The following is a 21,563-nucleotide window of genomic DNA, read 5'->3' on the forward strand; positions in this document are numbered from 1 at the left end:
AGGTCCTGCCGCTTAGTTTCCTGAGATTTCGGCGGCTAGGACCTATATAAAAAAAAAAAATCATAATATGTATGTGTATATACACATGTATATACTCATTTCACTTGTCTGCATACACCATACGTTGTATGCCTATACAAACCGCTGGGGGGTTTGATATTACGTAGATGGATAGGCCGAGACTGGGCGATGATTATTTTGAGTGTTGTTAAATTTAGTGTGTGGGGCGTTCGCGTTGTATATAGATAGAGTAGGAGAGGAGACAGAAGACTAGGGGGTAAAGATAGAAATATGGAAGCGATAGAGGAGATGCCCCCAGTTGGTCAGTGAGGCATGCCCATGCCTCACCAGAGAGGAAAGAGGAGGGGGGTTCGGCGAGGGGAGACAAGGAGTCTCCGCCCCGCCGTGGTAGGGTTGGAAAGGAATCAAGTCAGGTGCTCGATTCTGGTCCCCAACGAGTCTTGATGGCAGCGAAGCTGCATGGTTCAGGTCCGTGTGGTCCCTTTGCAGATTCAGGGTTCAGTCAGTCGCAGAGCTGTAGACCATGTCCTTTTATTCTCGTTGGAGGTATGGAATTTATTGTGGGAATAGTAGCTTGTCCCATTTAGTTTCCGGTTGTGTTGTTATTTGCTTGTTGGGCCAGTGTGGCTCGGCGTCTGTTAAACAGCTTTTGTGCAAATTCGGTGAATGCCAAATATGGTCGTTTATCGTCCAGAATGAATTGCTCCTGGTCCTTGGGTGAATGTTGTAGTCTTGTCACCAGCTGGCAGCGGATGTCGTCGTATTGGTGGCAGTCATACATTAGGTGCGACCAAGTTTCTGGAACGCCACAAGTGCAATTTGGATTTTCAATTATTCCCATAGTTGTTAGTTTGGCATTTAAGGCACCATGTCCCGTGAGTAGGTACGTCACAAACAGACCAGGTGCGTACCAGGTTGGTAATTTAGGTTGGAATCTATCTACATTTGGAAAGAATTTATTTGTTATCCGACCTTTGATCAGTAGTGCCCCAATTTCAGGAACTACTCCTATTCCAGCTATACCTCCAGTCCAGACCAGCATCTCTATCATCGCCATCTCGTGATACCACCGCCATCGTCACTACCACCATATTTTTTTTTTAGCTCAAGTACGATCTTCACCACCATCTTCGACTTGGACAGTTGGTTAACAAACGTGTATGACGCCGAGTGACATCACAGTGTCTTCTTGACTTCTATTTCCTGCTAACCTCAGGCTGGTCCTTAGGCGGGGTCCGCATCTTACACTGGTGCAGGATGATTTTTTTTATTTTTTATTATTATTTTTTTCCCATTTTATTAACTTATTTTTACTGAATTTTTTATTTATTTTTTATTTTTACTTATTTTTATCTTTAATTTTTCTGATTAAAAAAATAATTTATTGTTAAAATTAACTTTATTTGCTCATATTTTGAATGATTTCGACATTCAGTACGTGACATTCGAGGTTTGCTGCGGTTCGCGCTCAGTTGTGGCCCGCCTCCTCGCGGCGTAGACGAGTATCAGGACACACCACCCTGGTGCTTGTTGCTTCCTGATAGCAAAGCGGCCAGAAACAACTAAACAACATAACAAACACATACACAGCACAAACATAGCATAACACACATTTCTGGCCTTTCTGCAGAGTTTTTGTAATATCACAGTGTACCACGGCGGAGTTGAACTAGCGTTTGGGAGCCGCCTTACATAAGATACTATATATGTTTACATGTAAAACATTCCCCCCCCCCGTAGGTATCTCCACCTTGTCGTTGGTAGGGGGAGCTTGTGCGCTTCAATAAACTATACAGCTACCGGTATATTTGGCGGTAGCTTGCTACTGGTAGGGCCACCCAAGCCGGGCAGATCTATAGCGAGGAGCCAGACTAAGAGAGGTACCCTGGTCCTCCAGGTTGGGAGTTGATGCGATGGGCTAGCTTCCCATTCATCGTAAAAACTCAGCAGTGCTAAAAGATCTAACAAAGCAAAAGCCGGTCAGAAAACTCGGAGACGAACCGGAAAAGGAAAACGGATTTTGAATATTGGATGCTGGGTTTAAATACAGGGTAGGGTTTAAATACAAGCCAAGATCAAGTTTTATCGGAATCAAGAATTAGGAATGGATTTGATTGTTTCGTCGGAAACAAAGAAGAAAGGAAAGGGTGAGGAAACGATCGAAGAGTACGACCATCTGTGGAGTGGTGTTGATAGACATTAGGAGAGCCAAGGCAGGAGTTTTCATACATAAAAGAATTAGAAAATTTATAACAAAGTAGGATCTTTTTAATGAACGAATTTACTGTGGAATTCAAGATATTTGGAAGAGGAATCACGATTGTTAGGGTTTATGCGCCTACCAATGACTCCCCTTCAGAGTATAAAGAAGGGTTTGGAAAGAACTGAGAGAAGTAATGGAAGACTACCAAAAAGGAAAGGAAAGAAATAATTACGAATCCAAAAATGAATAAATTGATGATAATAGGTTTAATGTTGAATCCCTAAAGGAGGAGAGTATTGCGGATCTCTATAGAAGAAGACTAAACCACGGATTAGATGACAGTTATGGAAAGAATACAAATGCCATTTATGAGCACTTAAAAGCAACAGTAATGAAGATCGCAGAAGTATTGGGCAGAATGGATAAAAAGACACCAAGTATCTGGATGAATTCAGAGTTAAAAGAATTGATAAAGGAAAAAAAGGATGCATACCTCAAATGGCTTAGCTCTAAAAGTGATGAACATAGGAGTTAAAAGAATTTTAACTCCTGTTGCATCTATAGTGAGAAAAATAGAGAAGTAAGGACTAAAATTGACAAAGCAAAAAATGAGGCATGGGATAGAACCTGCGCGGAAGTAAATAGCAAGATAGGATGCGAGAGATTTGCTGCAGCATGGAAAGTGCTGAAGAATTTGCGACAACCACATAAAAAAAAAAGACTAATCTGGGTGTAATAAAATCAGAAGAATTGTATAGATATTATAGAGAACTACTGAGTGAAAACAGAGACGAATTTAGAGATAACGAAGTCGAAACTTCCTGGACAGGAGAAGTAAGGATTAGCTTTGAGGAAGTGGAAATAGAAGTAAAAAAAGGAAAGGCACCTGGAGGAATGAATATGGAGGAGGAAAAATCATCTCACTGCTCACAAGACTATTTAACAAAATATGTAAAGGAGAAGAAATACCATCAGAGATGACACTGGGATACACCACCTGTGTTTAAGAAAGGGGATAGAAGAAATTGCTCAAACTACAGAGGAATCTATGTTTTAAACCCAATTGCAAAGCTTTTTAGTGGGATAATGTAAACTAAACTAGAGAAAGAAATAAGAATTTCGGAGGAGCAGTGTGGATTTACGGCTGGATAGTCCTGCATTGATCATTTATTCACGCTCAAGCGATTCTGGATAAATGCCAGGCTACTGGACAAGATATAGAATTAGTGTTTATTGATTTGGAAAAAGCTTATGACAGTGTCCCAAGAAAGGTGCTGTAGAGTGCCATGGAAAAAATATCAATACGTCAACCACTGATCGACATAATTAGAAAAATATACAAAAATAACACTTGCTGCATTAAAATTGGTCAGAAATATGAAGAAAATTCAAAATATCAAAAGGCTTGCTACAGGGGTGCTGTATATCCCCCACGTTATTCAAGTTGTACCGGAAGTGACTCTGGAAGCTTAGCCCCAAAGATTCAGACCAATGGGATTATGTGTGGCTCAAAACATCTACCTTTCAAACCTTTTGTTCGCAGATGACCAGGTAGTGTGTGTGTGTGTGTGGTATGATTGCTTACTGGTGCATTAGCTGCTATGGCTATATTGCGCCGACTAGGTACTAATTGCGCAGGATGCAGAGGATGCTGATTATATGTGCAGAAAGCTATTGGAATATAGAGAATGGGGTTTGAAAATAAATTTTAATAAGACGGAATATATGAATTCAACAGGAAACATTTTGAGTTTAGAGATAACGTAGAGATAAATGTAGCAGAGGTAAAGAATGTGAAGCAGTTTAAATATCTAGGTGCTATTGTGCAGATGTATGGTTCATCTGAAGACGAGATTATAATGAGAATTAATGAGGGAAGAAAAGTGTTGGGAATGTTGAATCCAATATTATGGGGCAATAGCATTCTCCCAAAAACCAAACGTTTAATACATAATGCAATTTTTCAGAGTATCTTACTATATGGATTTGTGAGCTGTCGATATGAATTTTTGGAGATCAGCCCGAAGATCTAAACTAGAAAGAGTTAAGAATGAAGACATAAGAAAAGCAATGGACGCTCAAATAAACATCATCGACAAAACAGAACAAAAAAGATTGGAATGGTATGGACATGTTATGAGAATAGGGGAAAAGAGAGAGAGAGATTGCCTAAAAAAGCAATGGAATGGACACTCCCTAGAAAGAAAAGGAGAGGAAGACCTAGAATCACATGGATGGAGGGAGTGAGAGCGGCTATGGAAAAAAGGAAATTGAAGAATGGAGACTTGGAGGACAGAAAAGAGTGGGGAACAAAATTAAATTATATAAAAAAAGTTAGGTTGAGGATAAGTGTTGTTACTACGGAGAAATCCAAGAAGAAGAAGACATTTCGTCCTCACACTCAAGGGGGCTAGGAATGGTGAACTGATCCTATTACAGTAAAGCCTCGCTTTAACAGATTAAATGAGGGTTAGATCTCTCTGCTAATGCGATTCTCCATTAAAATCGAAAGAAATAATTGCCGCCCAAGTTGTTAGACTATTATGAAATTAAAAACATTAAAATGTGTAATAATGTACATTGTACTTACTACATGGAATAGAAGAGCTTGACATTTTTACTGTATTCATATAGTAGCCCTGGAAAACCTGACCATATGTTCTGAGTACCCTCACTGATTATCTGACAAGTTCGGCAGCCTGATGGCAAGGAAAATCCTAGTTCCCCAGTAATGCTGATTTATTGTGAAAAATTTGAACATCAGATTGAGGCAGTAACGAAACCAGGTTTCGTAAGAACGAAAGGTCTGGTTGAATGGGCGTTGTCCTTTATTTCCCAAGTCCGTTAAATTGAGGCCCGTTACAGCGAGGGTTTATTGCACATCAGTTACAGTAATGAAGTACTAAGTAATAATACTGAATACATAAAAAAAATGAAGTTTTTAGGCCAATGGAAATGACCTCACACATAAGGTCATCTGGTGATGTGCGTATTTGTAAATTTTGGTGCAATTCCTACTTTTACAAGATTATTTCAAGAACAAAAAGATATATGAGAGAGAGAGAGAGAGAGAGAGAGAGAGAGAGAGAGAGAGAGAGAGAAAAAACGTGGAAATATTTTGGCACTTATTTTTTAAACTATAAATGCAAAGTTCAGCTCAAAGTAAAAATGCAAGTGAAAACATTTCCCCCTCCCCTGGTGTCAGCCCATAACAACCAGCGAAGATGTGACAAAGAATGTACATGTGCCATGTTTATGCTACTACTTTTACCTGTCGTCATTTGGTGTGTAGATGTCACCTTGAATACACCTAAAGCATAGCAGACAACGTAGTTCAAGATGCGCGATTCGTGCTGCACGCCTCGATGAGGAGATGGGACATTGCAATGTCGATCATAAATTACGACAGCTTATCTTTCCCATTCTGCAGAAACAGAACGCTAGTTAAACAGGATCTGATCTTCCAATGTTCACCTTAAAGCCGTAGGGAAATAACATTTTACGATGAGAAATTACTACTTTTAAATATTTTACAAGAAAGTTAAAAATTACACTGTTATATCTGTAATCAATTCGTACATTATTTCGTCAGATTAGTTCAATACTCAATGAACAGCTTTGAAACAAGCTATCTCAGTCGTAGATCACGAAATCCCTTGACGGATTTTCTTATATATTTATACACCCCTGCTCCGACTAATGCTTTCCTGAAAAAAATTGTGTTAGTGCGAGTCAAATATATATTTTTAATGTTTTCGCCATATGCACATTGTTATAATGCAATCATGCATTCTGACTGATCTGAAAAAGTACATTTTCGTTACATAAATTTGAATAGTAAATTAGCAAGCTTATAGCAAAATAAACAAAGAAATATAGTTTAAATTAGTTTTACTTTTGCAAAATGCTCACATTACTTATTTAAACCTTACCTCCAAAGGTGCTACTGTGAAAAAAATAACTTAATCCAGTAGTATAACCCACAGCTTTCCAAAGTAGGTGTCACCAAATTTTGGCATCATATTAACACAGCTTTGAATCTCATTTCCTTTTTCTACATATACTGATATAACTGATTAAAATACAATTATTGAGTAATACATTTAAAATTTTTACATTTAGTTCTTTGGGTGCTTCATACTGGGCGGCTGATGATCTCTGAACACTCTCTTTGAAAGCTAATAAGTGACCTAACTGATTTCAAATAGCCTTGGTTACTCTTGTGCCTAGTAACCGACAAGTTTCCTATATCTTAATCTTATTTATATGGTCCTGGGTGGAAACAAGGGAAGTTGCATACCTCTGCATTTACCATCAGCTTAAAGAAAAGGAACAAACGTGACAGTTGTGAAAATTAAAAATACCATCACGAGTAAACCCAGTTTCGTCAGTGAGCAAAATGTTTAAAAATTGGGGGTTCAGGACACACTGTTGTTGCATCCACTGGCAGAAGTTCGCTCTGGGAGGGTAGTCTGTATTGCTGAGACCTTGTACACGCTGGATATGGTAGGGGTACAGTAATTGACGATGTAAAATTCGCTACACACAGCTATGACTCAGTACATGCCCTTGCAGAGCAACCCTCCTTTGTCGAAATTCCTGGATTTTGTTCTATTCTTTCTTTCTTTCTTTTACTATATTTTATTTACTATTTTAAAATATTTTTTGTTATATTTTATTTTATTTTTGTATTTTGTATTTTTTATTATTTTTTTAAATTTATTTATTTTATTTTATTTATTTTTGTATTATTTTTTTAAATTTATTTTTATTTTATTTATTTTTGTATTTTTTATTTTTTTTTTAAATTTATTTTTATTTTATTTATTTTTGTATTTTTTATTTTTTTAAATTTATTTTTATTTTATTTATTTTTGTATTTTTTATTATTTTTTTAAATTTATTTATTTTATTTTATTTATTTTTGTATTTTTTATTATTATTATTTTTGAAATTTATTTATTTATTTATTTATTTTTTTTTTTTTAAATTTTTTATTATATTTTATTTTATTTTTGTATTTTTTATTTATTATTTTTTTTCACTCTATACACTATAGTAAACTTTTCTATTTCATGGGAGGTCTACCTCTTCCCCTTATCTTCTATCCAACCTCCCATCCCTTCCAATCCCCATACTTAAATTCTTATTCCCACTTCCTTTCCCTAAACACCTTGGGGTTCCCAGGCTTGCTGTTGTTGTTGTTATTTGGTTTTTAGGAGCATTAGCAACTAAGGCCATATTGCTCCGAGAATATGCGGTGGTCATTTCATGACCTTTCCGCATCGTCCGTATTTGGTGGTGACGGGCTCGAACCCCGGTCTAATCAAGAAGCGTGTGCTATGCACTGCTGCTCCTTCCCACCTGGCTACGGAGGCGCCTTCCCAGGCTTGCCTGATAGCCCCAGTAAGAGTCGCAGCTAGAAAGTGGACCTGGCGCGCCTCCTTGTGGCTAAGGTTGGGAGTCAGGAGGCAGGGGATTAGGTGTCCCCTGCCTGCAAAGTCGCCAGTGGCGGCACTCAACACAACAAGACACATTTACACACCGACATACATACACTTACCGGCCTTCAACTTTCAAGATGCTACAGCGGCATATAGGGGAACCCTGTAGACCGCAATTGAAACAAACATACCTTGATCTATTCTTTCTAACACCCTTTCCTCAACATCATGTGTTATGCTTCTGGGCCTACCTGCTCGTATTCCATGTGCAAAACACCCATGTTCTCTAAGGCGTTGATGTACCCTGGTGAATGTGCGCCTGTTGGGCTGCCATCGGCAGGAGAATGCTTCTTGGTGCAAACGTGCAGCCTCGAGCACACTGCCATTGGCTTTACCATACATGAAGTGCATGCCCGAATACTCTTCGTTGCTGTAACCTCTTTCCATGTTGACGTGGTGTCACACAGATATAAGGAATGCAGAACTGGAATTTGGGGAGTACAACATCTACAGAAAGGATAGATTGGATAGGAAGGGAGGAGGGGTTATGCTATTAGTTAAGAAATACATAAAATCCAAGGAAGTGAAGCCAGTCGACATCGCTGGACAGTGCAGTGTCGAGTCAGTTTGGTGTGACATAAGTATTGGGAGATCAAAATTGAGAGTAGGAGTGTGCTATAGGCCTAATGACTCTGATGAGTATAATAAGAAACTGTACAGGGAAATAGAGTGGGCCAGTAAATCGGAGAGTCTTATAATGGGAGATTTTAATTTCCCAGATATTGACTGGAATTTGGGGGCAGGTCACACACACACTAGCAAGGCTTTTGGGGATTTATTGGATGATTGTTTTCTACATCAGCATGTTCGGGAGGCAACTAGAGGGAGTAATATTCTTGATTTGATTATCAGCAGTGATTCTTCATGCATTAAGAATCTGCAGGTAAATGAACCACTAGGTGGCAGTGATCACAGTGTGCTGAAGTGGGATTTACTCAAAGAGGTAACTACCATTAGGGGTAAAGGGAAGGGTTATTGCTTTCGTAAAGGCGACTACGATGGACTGAGACAGTATTTAAATTCTATACAGTCGGACCAACTGATGATGTTACTAACAGCAAATGCAAAATTGGAAGCATTCAAAGAACTTATCTTGGAAGCTACTAGGCTTTACATACCAACCAAGAAATATTGTTCAAGGTTTAGGCCTAAATGGATGTCAGATGAACTGATGAGGCATGTGGCAGACAAGAAACATGCATGGGATACATACAAATTAACACATGACACAGAAGCCTATGATAGATACAAATTGATCTGTAACCAAGTTACAAAGGAGGTTAGGCAGGCGAAGGCAGATTACGAGAAATCTTTGGCAAGGGATGCAAAGAAAAACAGCAAAGAGTTATTTACTTATGTAAACTCAAGAAGGAAGGGGATGAATCAGATTGGGCCACTTGATATCGGTGGGTCAACTGTTGATGATCCTGCTCAGGTAGCTAACAAACTAAATGAATATTTTGCATCGACATTCACACATGAGGAGTTATTTAGCGAGGGGAATGCCAGAAGTGTATTCAACTCTAGCAGTAAGCTAGAGAATCTTGTAATAACTGAGAGTAAAGTGGAGGAGAAATTGTTGAAGAAGTTGATCTGATCTCAGATACACTGTTAATGGTTACCTGTTGTGTATCTTGTTATTAATAAAATAAAATAAAATAAACACAAGAAAGGCACCTGGGGTGGATGGGATCTATCCAGTTATATTAAAGCCTTAAAGTTATATCAAACCCTTAGTCATAATTATGAGAGCTTCCTTGGACTCAGGAGAGGTACCCACAGACTGGAGTTGTGCAAATGTGACCCCAATTCACAAAGGAGGATCAAAGGCTGACACAAGTAATTATAGACCTGTGAGTTTAACTTCTGTTCCAGGAAAATTAATGGAGGCACTAGTTAAAGAAGCACTGCAGGATCATTTAGACAAGACTTCAGTTATAGCTCGGACACAGCATGGTTTTGTTAAGGGGAAGTCTTGCCTGACCAATTTGATTGGATACTATGATGCAGTCACAAAGGAACTGGATGCAGGGAATAACTTTGATATTATATACTTGGACCTTAGAAAGTCTTTTGATACTGTTGCACATGGAAGACTGCTGCACAAATTGGAGCAGTGTGACATTAGAGGCAAATTGCTGCTGTGGATAAAGGGGTGGCTGAGGGGGAGAAGACAGAGAGTGGTAATCAACGGACACTGCTCGTCGTGGACTAATGTTATTAGTGGAGCCCCTCAGGGCTCGGTGTTGGGTCCATTATTGTTTTCTGTATTCATAAATGATATTGATGATGGTATATAAAGCTTAATGTCGAAGTTTGCAGACGATACAAAGGTAGGCAGGGTTGTCAAGGACACTACTGACACTATGCTGCTGCAACAGGATCTGGAAAGGTTGAACAGATGGGCTGAGAGGTGGCAAATGAAGTTTAACATTCACAAATGTAAAGTACTACACATGGGAAACAGCAACCCCAGAGCAACGTATCAACTCTGTGGTATTACACTGACAGTGGTAGAGAAGGGGGTGGTTGTGCAGGCAGTTATGAAGGTCTCTGAGCAGTGCAGACGGGCTGCAAGAGTAGCTCATGGTGTATTGTCAATGATATATAGGAAATTTTCTAGCAGCGATAAGGAGGTGATTATTCCCTTGTATAAGGCAATGGTCAGGCCGCACCTTGAGTACTGTATACAGGTCTGGAGACATCATTTCAAGAAGGACGTAGAGTTGCTCCAACGAGTACAGAGAAGGGCAACAAGATTAGTGAATGGAACAAAGGGGTGCTCTTACGAAAAAAAGGCTTAAGTTTTGCAAATTACAGTGTCTGGAGACTAGGCACCAGCGAGGTGATCTGATAGAGGTGTATAAAGCCTTGAATGGTTTGAGCATGCTCAATGCTGATGGGATCCTTCCCCTCGCTCAGAATAATCGCCTGAGAGGGCATAAATTCAAATTGAGGAAAGACAGATGTAGGATAGACGTGCGGAAATTTGCCTTTAGCCAGCGGGTGGTTGGTTGGTGGAACAGACTTCCATCCCTTGTCGTGGAAGTTGATAGCCTAAATAAGTTTAAGGCTCAGCTGGACAGGTATTTTGAACGAACAGAGGGGTCAAGTGGAAGTGGTTTTTTTTTTTGGCTGATGCTGCATAAGCTTGCTTTCTTGCATCAAATGCCTCTACTAATGCTAATGCTTTGACAAGTACTAGTATGCCTGCTACGTCTGAGAGCATTGAGAGAGCGGAAATGGAGAGAATGAGCATAACATAACCTAACCTAAACAAACAAGTCAGTGGTGGATCCCAACTATAAATGTGTAATATCTCGAAAACGATTCACCTAAGGAGCCATGTTTACTAGGCTTTTTTTGCATATTGTAGTCTGTACAGTTCACCTATAAATTATTGACCATCACTTTTGAAACACCCTGTATATCGCTGTCATAATATGGAGTTCTATCAACGATATACCGGAACTCTGCCAGCAGGTACAACGAGGCAATTATTCTCTGGTGTAAGGCAATGGTTATGACATATCTGGAATCTTCTTCTTCTTCTTCTTCTTCTAGTTCTCTGCCCTCAGGCAGGTTCAGAGCTCAACTTACGCCGTGCTTCTATAACATCTGTAATTCTATTTACAAATTTGGAAACCTCGTTTAGAAAGGATATAGTTCTGTTAGAAAGAATACGGAGAAGGGCAACAAGATTAACTCAGAGCACTAAAAGGATATTCTTACCAAAGACCGGGGTTATATAAATTCTATGGAGCAGTCTTTGGACACTGCTGAACATCTGTGTGGTGATGACGATCTAACTGCAACCCCAGGATCTCACATCTGGTGAGTATGGGCTTGGCACACCCAGGGTCCTGAGCTGGATATCATAATTCTTCTCTTTCTTGGTGATTTCCTTCTACCTATGACTCTCTCTCAATTTTAAATCGGTCGGCTTTTTTTTTCCCCCCTACGAAATTTTACTGTTAAAAAAAAAACATGTTGCAAAAGGAATCAGGTCAAAAGCTTTATACAGTCTTTAAGTTACTCAAGTTCAAAGAGCGTTCCGGACAGAGGAACAAAAGCAAATTATCACGACCAGAATGCTTTCCAGAAGTGTTGAATGCATCAGCGCCAGATGGCCATAACATAACACGTAGAAAACGTGGTGTAACTTGTGCAACTTGCAATGAAGCTGGACAAAATTTGGCAGTGTTGTACACTGAAAAGACAGAATTCATGGGATACCTGGACAACGCGGCGCTGTCAACCTTCTCGCTAGTGGACGAACCCGCCGCTTGACAGGTATATAGGCACACTGCATTCACATAGACCAGGCATGTCAAACACGCGGCCCTCCAACAAAAAGGGTGCAGCCCGCCGAGATTTCTTGAAAATCTTTTTTTTTTTTTTTTTATTAAAATAAATGGAAAAAAATACTAATCAAGTTTATTTTTATTTTCACATAATTTATTTCGAATATTTTTTTTACATTTAAGCAATTTTCAATGCATCGCACGAAAAAGAGAGAAAAGGTAGGACATAATGTTTCATTTTTAAGCCTCCACCTGCAGCTTCGAGTACTACACACCGCAAAGTGTTTGCTCAGTTGTATATTCGTGAATTATATTTTTTAACTGTGTGGAGTTAATTTTGTGTTTTATTTGCATTAAATTAAAAGGACGCATAATAATAAACATTATGTCAACCCCTAATATCAGTATGAGTAAGAAAAGAACAATCGAAGAAGAACGCCGTAACTTCCAAGAGAAATGGGAGCTAGGCTATTACTGCATCCAGAAAAAGAGCAAAATAGTAGCTTAATATGTAGTAAATCTATTTCAGGCTGAAAAGAATACAATATCAGGAGACATTATGATGCACATCATAAAGAAATCTATGATAAATACGTGGAGAAACATCTTGAAAGTAAGTTGTTATAATTGAAATGAATTCTTAAAAAACTGCAAAACTTGTTCACCAAACCTTCTGAGGAAAATACAGCAGCTGTAAAAGCTAGTTGTAAGATGTAAAATCTTACAAGTAAATTGTATATAAAGATAACAAATCGTCGTTCCCAAACTGAGAATTTAATAAGAAAGGATACGTTAGGAATAGTTATATTGTAAAATAAAATATAACAAATCAAATAAATTGAACAAAGTGGATCGTTAAAAATATGGGGGAGATTAAATTAAGGAAGGGACTAATCGGAGGGAAGGGAGAGTCGTGAGAATTACTCCACGAAATTTCTACCAACAGATGGATAAACACTCAGCTATAAGTACCGTAAACAAATCTGAAGATCTAAAACGGGTAGCAGAGCCATCGGTGAATAGGCGACAAAGGGTGAGGTCGCACGAAAACAATGGAAACAGGTAGCAGCGGCTATTGGCGAGTACGTGTGAATAATTATGGCCCCGAAAGAACAATACGGCAAAGGACCGAGTTTGTAGGGACATCCCTTTGATCGGTGACACTTGGAGAAGAGACGGGTAGTAAATACGAGACAAATGCTCGGGTGAGATTTAAGACTGGCGTCTGCCTGTCGGTGATAGCAAGTTTTGGGATCTTAGGAAGAAAAAGTGTTAAGTGAAACAGAAAGATGGCGGCGAACTTCAAAGCAGCGGACTGCCTGGGAAAATTTACAAATTTCTTAAAATGAGGAGTTGGATAGAGCACTGAAGAGACAGCTTGAAAAAAATTAAAATGGGCAAATAGGACCGAGTGAAAGTTTGATAAAATGAGAAGATTGGTTAAGACTGAGAACTAGGTCTAGCCTGACATATAGGGGCGGTACGTAATTTAGATGAACAAAAAATGAGTGAAAGGGGGGAGACACATGACAGTTGAGATTTTGTCGGTGTTTGTGGAAATGGACTAAAATAAACACACAGTTGAGTTTTTTCGGAGGTGTAAGTAAAAATGAGTTAGGAGATGACAGCTGAGGGTTTTGTCGTGGTAGAAAATATGTGATAGTAACATTGACAGTTGAGTTTTGATGTGTTAGAATATATGGAGTGTAAGGAGAATAAGCCTGTCCGTCATTGGAAGGCAAGGGCAGTCGCCCAATGCAGAAAGTCTAATCCGTCATGGAGGAAGGCAAGGGTAGTGGCCCGTATGCAAACGAGCACTGTGAAATACTTTTTGGTGAACGAGTTTTAATTAAAAGGTGGAGCGGAGAAGAGAGGGTAGCGCCTTGTGAAGTTTTCTTCTTGTGAAAGAGTTTCTTAAAAGGTGGAGCGGAGAAGCGAGGGTAGCGCCCTGTGAGCTTTCTCCTTGTGAATGTGTTTTTTTTTTAAAAAGGTGGAGAGACGAAAGTAACGGAGAAAGTAAAGAAGTGGAATGATAGAAATCAGCGAAAGCAAAGGTGCCTGGAAAAAGAAGAAGCCCCTTTTGATGAAGACATCGAGTTACGATGTCCCAGACGGTAGGAAGCAGCCCCTGTATCGAAACTAACAGGTGGTGAGGGCAAAGTGCCAGCCATATTAGACGGAGCGATGCCGAAAAATTAGTAGCCGGATCAGTATAGAGAAAGGACCCATGCAGCCAAGAGTTCCGGAAAATCATCTGTAGCAGATTCAGGAGAAATAAGATGAAGGAAAGCCTTAGAAGACAGCCTGGAGAGCCTAAGATGGAAGCTTGAAACCTCCCTGGGAAAGAAAGGAACAAGATAGAAGTAGGTGAGCGATATATAAAGTACACTAAGTTAACAGGAAGGACTGTTAGTGAAATAGTATAGTAATTAATTTAAAAAAAAAAGGGGATAGCACTAGAAAGTAAAATGAAAGATAAATTATCTCTGAAGTACATATATTAACAGAGTTTATTATGTTAAAAAGGATTAATGTATAATGCAAGGGAAACGAAGGAATGAGTAATAGATTAAATTGATGTACAAATAGCTATAATGTGTTAGAAGGGTAGTAAAGTTTATAAAGAGGGATTCTGAATATGTTTTAATGATAGACAATTGAGTTATATGAGCAACTCTGAATATAGTGTTTTTATTGATGAAGATTTGTAGGTTTATCTGAAAGACCAATAACAAATAGAGACTTTAGGAAGGTTAAGATTGGTCTACAAGTATATTGTAAGAGAGTGGTGAGAACACAGAGCATAATGACAAACGTAGCATATTTGAATGTTAATATATGAAACAGAATTGTATCCAGGAGTAAGTGAAATAGGTATAGTGAATGTATAAGTGTTAGGAGTTAGTTAGGGCAAGAAGAATGAATCAAGTGTTTTCATATAATGGTAAACTCAGATTAGCTAGTGAAGGGAAATAGGAATAAGAATAATATATGCAAGGTATCTCTGATTTAACTCTGTATGTCATATTACATGCTATCTAATTCAGTTGTATTTCATGTTGTATATTTATATGTAAATAAACATTGTTATTTATTAATTAGTGAGTTTGTTATTCTTGAACACTCAGCCTTTCCGAAGGGAATTATACATAGTTGAGAAGTTCCCTTGAACCTGAAATTCTACTGTAAAGCAAAGTCAGATGTGTAAGTGGGGGTGTAAGAAAAAGAGGTCTATATAGTTATAAGGGAACAAAACAAAATAAGGAATATTTAATAACATTATTATTATTATTAATATTCAAATAAAATTAAAGATATAAAGTAAAAACTATATATATATAAAGGACTAAAATCCCCCCCACACAAGTTACTTGTTATTACATTTAATTGCAAGCAAATAAAAACCTTTTACAGAATGAGATTTTATTGGTGAGTGTTTAATTAAAGTAGCAGAAGTGTTGTGTCCAGAGAAAGTAAAAAGCTTCAAAAGTGTAAACTTAAGTAGAAACACAGTAGCTAACAGGATCGATGAAATAGTTGAGAATTTAAGAAATCAGCTCAATTCAATGATATCCACATTTGAAGCTTATTCTATTGCAATTGATAAAAGTACAGACATTCGAGATATTGCTCAACTGGCCATTTTTATTCGTGGGTGTGATGTGAATTTGAAAGTAAGTTAAGAGCTTTTAGAAATTATTCGTATGCATGATACAACCACTGGAGCTGATATTTTTGGTTCACTGAAATTCTGAATAAATATAAATTACCACTGAACAAGTTGGTTTGTCTTGCAACTGATGGCGCACCCGCCGTGATGGGTATTACTAAGGGTGTCGTTGCAAAACTAAAAGAAACATGCAAACAACATGGTAATAATCATTTCGAACATTTTCATTGCATTATTCACCAGCAAGTATTATGTTCCAAAGTTTTAAATATCGGACATGTGCTAAAAAAAAAAAAAAGTCTCCAAAATTACAAATTTTATTCGAGCAGATGGACTCGATCATCTCATCGACAATTTATTTCATTTCTGGAAGACAGAAAGTGAACACACTGATCTATCCTATTATAGTTCGATTTTTTCGAGTCAAAGTCTTAAAACGATTCTTCGAGCTGCTGGATGAAATCGTAATGTTCTTGGAAACAAAGAATTATCAATGTACTGAATTAAAAGATGTACAACGGATAAAGGAACTGGCCTTCTGTGGCCATAATGCACCTCCCAAGATTTTTGCAGTACTTTGATCCAAGCCCGAGGCGGGATTCGAACCCGCGACCTTTGGGTTGCTAGGCAGGTATTCCATAGACAAGGACATATATAATGAATGAATAATGAAATAATGTAATGTCAACCAAATTATGTTGTTTCTGCAAACATAACTGGAGATATAGGCAATTGCATCACTCGGCTACGTCAGGCCTTAAGTTACCAACATGGGTGGTACAAGCTGACAGTGTGGTGAAATTCAAATGTCAGTTGGACAGTTACATAGGAGGAGGGGAACCCATTGATTGTCTATTTCTTACGTCAGGCCTTAAGTTACCAACATGGGTGGTACAAGCTGACAGTGTGGTGAAATTCAAATGTCAGTTGGACAGTTACATAGGAGGAGGGGAACCCATTGATTGTCTATTTCTTTTTCTTTTATTTATTTTAATTTTCTGCTTTCTCTCTCTCTCTCTCTCTCTCTATTTTTTTTTTTTTTTTTTTTTTTTTTTTGCTGGAGCAGCATAAGCCATAGGCTTTCTTGCACCATGTAGCCATTGCTAATACTAATACTAAAATACTAATACGAACATTAGCACTATTTGTGAAATGATAACTACACAAATCACGGGAAAACGCAGTGATTTGGAAAAGTGAATAAAATAGCAGCCACATAGGGTCACATAGAGAACACAAGAAAGATACAGAATACAAGAACAGTACCGTATATAGCTGTCGCGTGAGTTCGAACCATGATGAAATCAAACGCAGATATATATATATATCGCGAAAGTATTAGAACCGTTATGTGTCTGGGGAAGTCCATCACGTTATTAGATAATCGGTCATATTTCAGTGGCCTACTGAGTATATTAAAACATTCTGAGAGGGAACTGTTAGAAAGACGTGCTTTAATGACCACATCTTTCTAAAAATTTATTCAGACCGAGATGCAGTGTGAAGTCGCTCGAACTTATTCGAATTTTACATATTATTCCGCTCTACTAATAATGAAACTTCGGGTTATTATTTTTCATAATTATAATTTAAAAATACTTACCTGAAGTAACAGGGGTATGTGGTTTTCTCTTTGTAGAACGCATTGGACACCATTCACTCAGATGTCCCTCATTCTTCTCCTCGTGGATTCTTTCTTAGATGCCTTCTGGAAGATTACCTTTGATCTGTACTGCATTGTGGCATATTTTAGCACATGCGTAATATCCATTGCTGCTAAACATGTCGCTCTGAGCACAGTTCTTGCCTTGTTTAGTGCCCTATGTTACTGGTCTTCACGTCCAATCAACAGGATCAGAGTAAGAATTCTCTCAGTAACTTTTCTTCACTTGAATATTCTTTTATGTTCAATTTTTCTGAATGGACATGTAGTCGTAATATTATTCAATGGGCCACTACAAACAAAATAATAAATAAATTTCATTTATTGATAAACTGTGCTAGTTTGGATTGAAACAGAATTTGTCCACATCTTTTAAAAACCGCTAAAATAAATAATACGATCAATTAATTATCCTCTTTTAAATGACTGATTAAACCGATGTCAAATTATTTTTCTTTATTAAAAAGTAAAAACTAAAACAGTTTCCTATCATTTTAATTATTATTATATTTTGTGTATCTTAAAGGACCAAATATTGATTTACCATTATAAACAAGGAAATCAAATACTAAACGGAAAGCGAGTAGTGTGTCAAACGGAATATTATATGACAGGTATATAAAAACGGAGGTCTAATATGAAACACTGGTCAAACTAAAGATATATTAAATATTAGTCTGCTACAGTATGCTAAACTTACACTAAGTCCCTAATCTCAACATGCATAAGCGCGAGCGGACACACACATGAGGAATCCCACTCGATCTGCACTGCCATGAAGCCACACAATTCAAATTAGAGAATCATGTTATGGTCATATCAGCTTTAATGCCTTAAATGACATAGGCCAGAGTTTCCCAAATTGTGAGGCACGCCCTCCTATTGGATGCATTTGGGGGGGGGATTGCTTTTATGACGCACTTTTTAACGAAATATGAACCATCCCACTAATCCAGGTATGAAGGGTTTTATTTCAATCTTGATAAAATGTATTAAAATATATATTAATTTATAAAAGTGTGTATACTGATAACTAAATTCAATGTCAGATTTGTGCATTTGCACTCTCTCTGTCTTGTGAACTCTGACCGTGTGGCCGTACAGGAGTATAAACAGAAGAAATATTTTTGGGATCAGGTGGGGAAGCGCAAGATATAAGTTTGGGAACCTCTGCCATATGCATAATTAGCAATGAAAGCTCGACGTCCGGATGGGCAAAACGCGTGATATAAGAAAGCTGCAAAAAGGCCATTATTGGTTCGCGAGAAGCTACAGTTATAATTATGAAAATCGCAGGTGATATCTAAAATTTGTGACTGAAAGACATGGAATTTACTTCCGGAAATAAGTGACACAAATAGATGTCATATATAAGGTACTCTGGAGCTTTTCATAACCCATGATCTACTGTCGAGCAACTGAGAAATTTTTACCACTTCCACACACCCTCCCATAAACTTCTGAACTCTTCTTTCCGTATATTATTCTCATTTGGAAATGTCTGGATTCAATTATAGTCGAAAACTGGAGGAATTTCAAAGTCCTCTTCGATCCAGGTCGTATTAGCCGATCTCAGATGAAGAGTTTTTCAGCCCTCAAATCGGCCTGGTGTGTGCAAGAAAGCGCGCGTAGAACAATATGGGCTAAGTCGCTGATAGGACTAAAATCCAACAACATTTTTTATTATTTACTTTATCAGCATGACAAATTATTGAAGTACATGAGAGCTCGGATAACGCACTATTACTACTAGCATTTTTAAATAATATAAGAAACTGGAAATAATGCAATAATTTTTTCTGTTTATACTCTTGGATGGCCACAAGGTCAGAGGAGTTCACAAGAGAGAGAGAGAGTATAACAAACAGCACTGTATTTAGCAGTCATGAGCTTGAACCCCGGTCACTCAAGGCACGTGTACTCATTCACCCTCGAACTTGACATGGCGGCCTTCATAATTGAATGACTTTTGTCAGTTCTACCAAATTAGAATACATTTACATATACGTATTGTTATTTTATGTTACTTTAAGTGACTATTATAATAATTAGTATTTTAAATACCGTTTTTTTTTTTTTTTAACTCCCAATCACATTGGAATTTCTTCGAGTTCCATTTTATCGCTTGTCTGTCGTTAATTCCATTTAAATATTCTGAGAGGGAACTATTGGTTCCACAAATTACTGTAACGATATGTGCTCAGTTCATTCTTTGTCTCGTGGCGATGGAATGATTAATTTTACCTTAAATTAGAGGTAAAATTTCCCACAGACTATTCATATACCATTTTGGACTACCAACGAGAAAATTATAACGCGCATCACTTAATTAAGCAAAGAGTTCAGTGATTTAAACTTAACTAAAGAAAAGTAAAACTCCTTGGTTCTAGGTTACAACAGTGGAAGTTACTTGAAGCAGGAATTAAGATTACGGTATATTGAAAACGTCGCAAAGTGAGAAGGCGATTATTGTACAAGGCAATGATTAGGCTGCATCTTTAGGATTACTGCCTACAGGTGTGGAGGTCTCTTTTTAGAAAGGATATAGTTCTGTTGGAACTGGTGCAGGAAAGGACAACGAGATTGGTGAAGAGAGAAAAAAAGGGGGTGCTCTTACCAAGAAAGGGCTTCAGTTCTACAAACTGCAGCATCTGGAGACTAGGCACTTGCGAGGTGATCTGATTCAGGTGTTTATGGCTTTGATGGATTCAGCAAGCTCAATGCTAATGGCATTCTTCCTCTTGCTCAAACTACACACATGAGGGGGCATAAATTGAGGAAGGATTATTGCATGATAGATGTGCGAATGTTTGCCTTCAGCGAGAGAGTGGTTGATTGTTGGAACAAACTTCCATCTGTTATTGTGGGAGTGAAGTGTTTGAATAAATTCAGTGAAGAATCAGAAATTATTGTAGGATATGGACAAGTGATGTGGGAAGTGTTTTTTTTTTTTTTTGTTTTTTTTTGCTGATGCTTTATAAGCTTGCTTTCTTGCGTCATATGCCACTACTACTCTAAAGCGTTTAGGGCATAAGCCTCAAGCTATGGAAGAGTCTAGACTATGTATAAATATAGTGCAAGCACATCAGAAATACATAGCTATATCTGAATAAATCAGAATATTAGTAAAACGGCATCATTTTAAGTTATGTTTCATATTGTGAATACCTTCACAACGAGTTGTCACTACTTCGATATTGCACTACTTCGAATAAGTAACGCTTCACCTAAGGAGAAGACTAATGTTACTTATTCTCAGATTGATACCACCACCCTATGTATTTCTGATGCGCTTGCACTATATTTATACATGCCACTACTACTTAAATAATGTGTTTTAAATATTTGATTATGAAAGACGGTATGTATTTCTGTAATTATATTGAACTAACTGGACATTCAACACAATCCTAGAATGGCATGTATTTATTGATGCCTCAAAATTAAGTTGTAGAGCAGTTTTGTTGCAGAATGGAAATGCATTCCCATCCGTTCCTCTATTTCATGCTGTTGGCCTGAAAGAAACATATGAAAACATGTCCAAAATCTCGAGTACAATAAAATACTCCGACTTTGCTTACATTTTGCTGGTATACAGGGGCGGTTCATAAAATACTGTCGTTTTCTATGTTTCTGGGAGACAGTCATGTAACATAAAAACATTACATTGCGCAGCAGTGGGAAAAGAGGGAGAAATTTTCGGCCAGAGAGAAGTAATATAAAATATGTTCCACTGGTCGAACCAAAAAAAAGGTATTTTCCACATTTCCATATAAAGCTTGGATTAATTGATGAATTTCGTTAAGGCTCTTGATAAAGAAGAAAGTTGGTTCTGCTACTTAAGGGAAGTGTTTCCCAATTTTTTCTGTTTCCTAAAACAGGTGCAAAACTGAAAGAAAGAATTTTCATTGGGTCTAGAATAAAAAAAAAAAAAAAAAAAAAACTCCTCAAAGATGTATTTGAAACAAAGCTACAGGATACTTAACTAGCAGCTTGGCGATCATTTAAAGGAGTTATGCATGGATTTCTTGCAAGAAGGAAAGAAGATAATCATGAATCTCTGATGTCTACTTTGAGTAAATGAATAAGACTTTAAGATACCACATGTATTATTGTAACGAATGGGCCTGGAGTACTGGGGTCCATAGTTTATAATATACACGTAAGTTAGTTATAATCCAGTTTAATACAAATATAT

At 37.7% G+C, this 21,563-nt stretch overlaps 1 protein-coding gene across 2 annotated transcripts in view; it reads left to right on the top strand.

Annotated features, from left to right (window-relative positions):
* Nucleotides 1-21,563, top strand: part of nvd (cholesterol 7-desaturase nvd) — a 159,600-nt gene that overhangs the window by 23,643 nt on the left and 114,394 nt on the right. Inside the window, exon 2 of one of the 2 annotated variants that reach the window (XM_090371987.1) lies at nt 17,342-17,561. The exons of the other annotated variant lie outside the window; for it this stretch is intronic. Coding sequence (XP_090228113.1) covers nt 17,367-17,561 — 195 coding nt within the window. The 5' untranslated portion in view covers nt 17,342-17,366. The remainder of the gene's footprint in view (nt 1-17,341; nt 17,562-21,563) is intronic. 2 annotated transcript variants of the gene reach the window in all.

This window comes from Mastigoproctus giganteus, chromosome 4 (genome assembly GCF_048544385.1).
Source record: "Mastigoproctus giganteus isolate SK-2022 chromosome 4, ASM4854438v1, whole genome shotgun sequence".
Lineage (NCBI taxonomy): Eukaryota > Metazoa > Arthropoda > Arachnida > Uropygi > Thelyphonidae > Mastigoproctus > Mastigoproctus giganteus.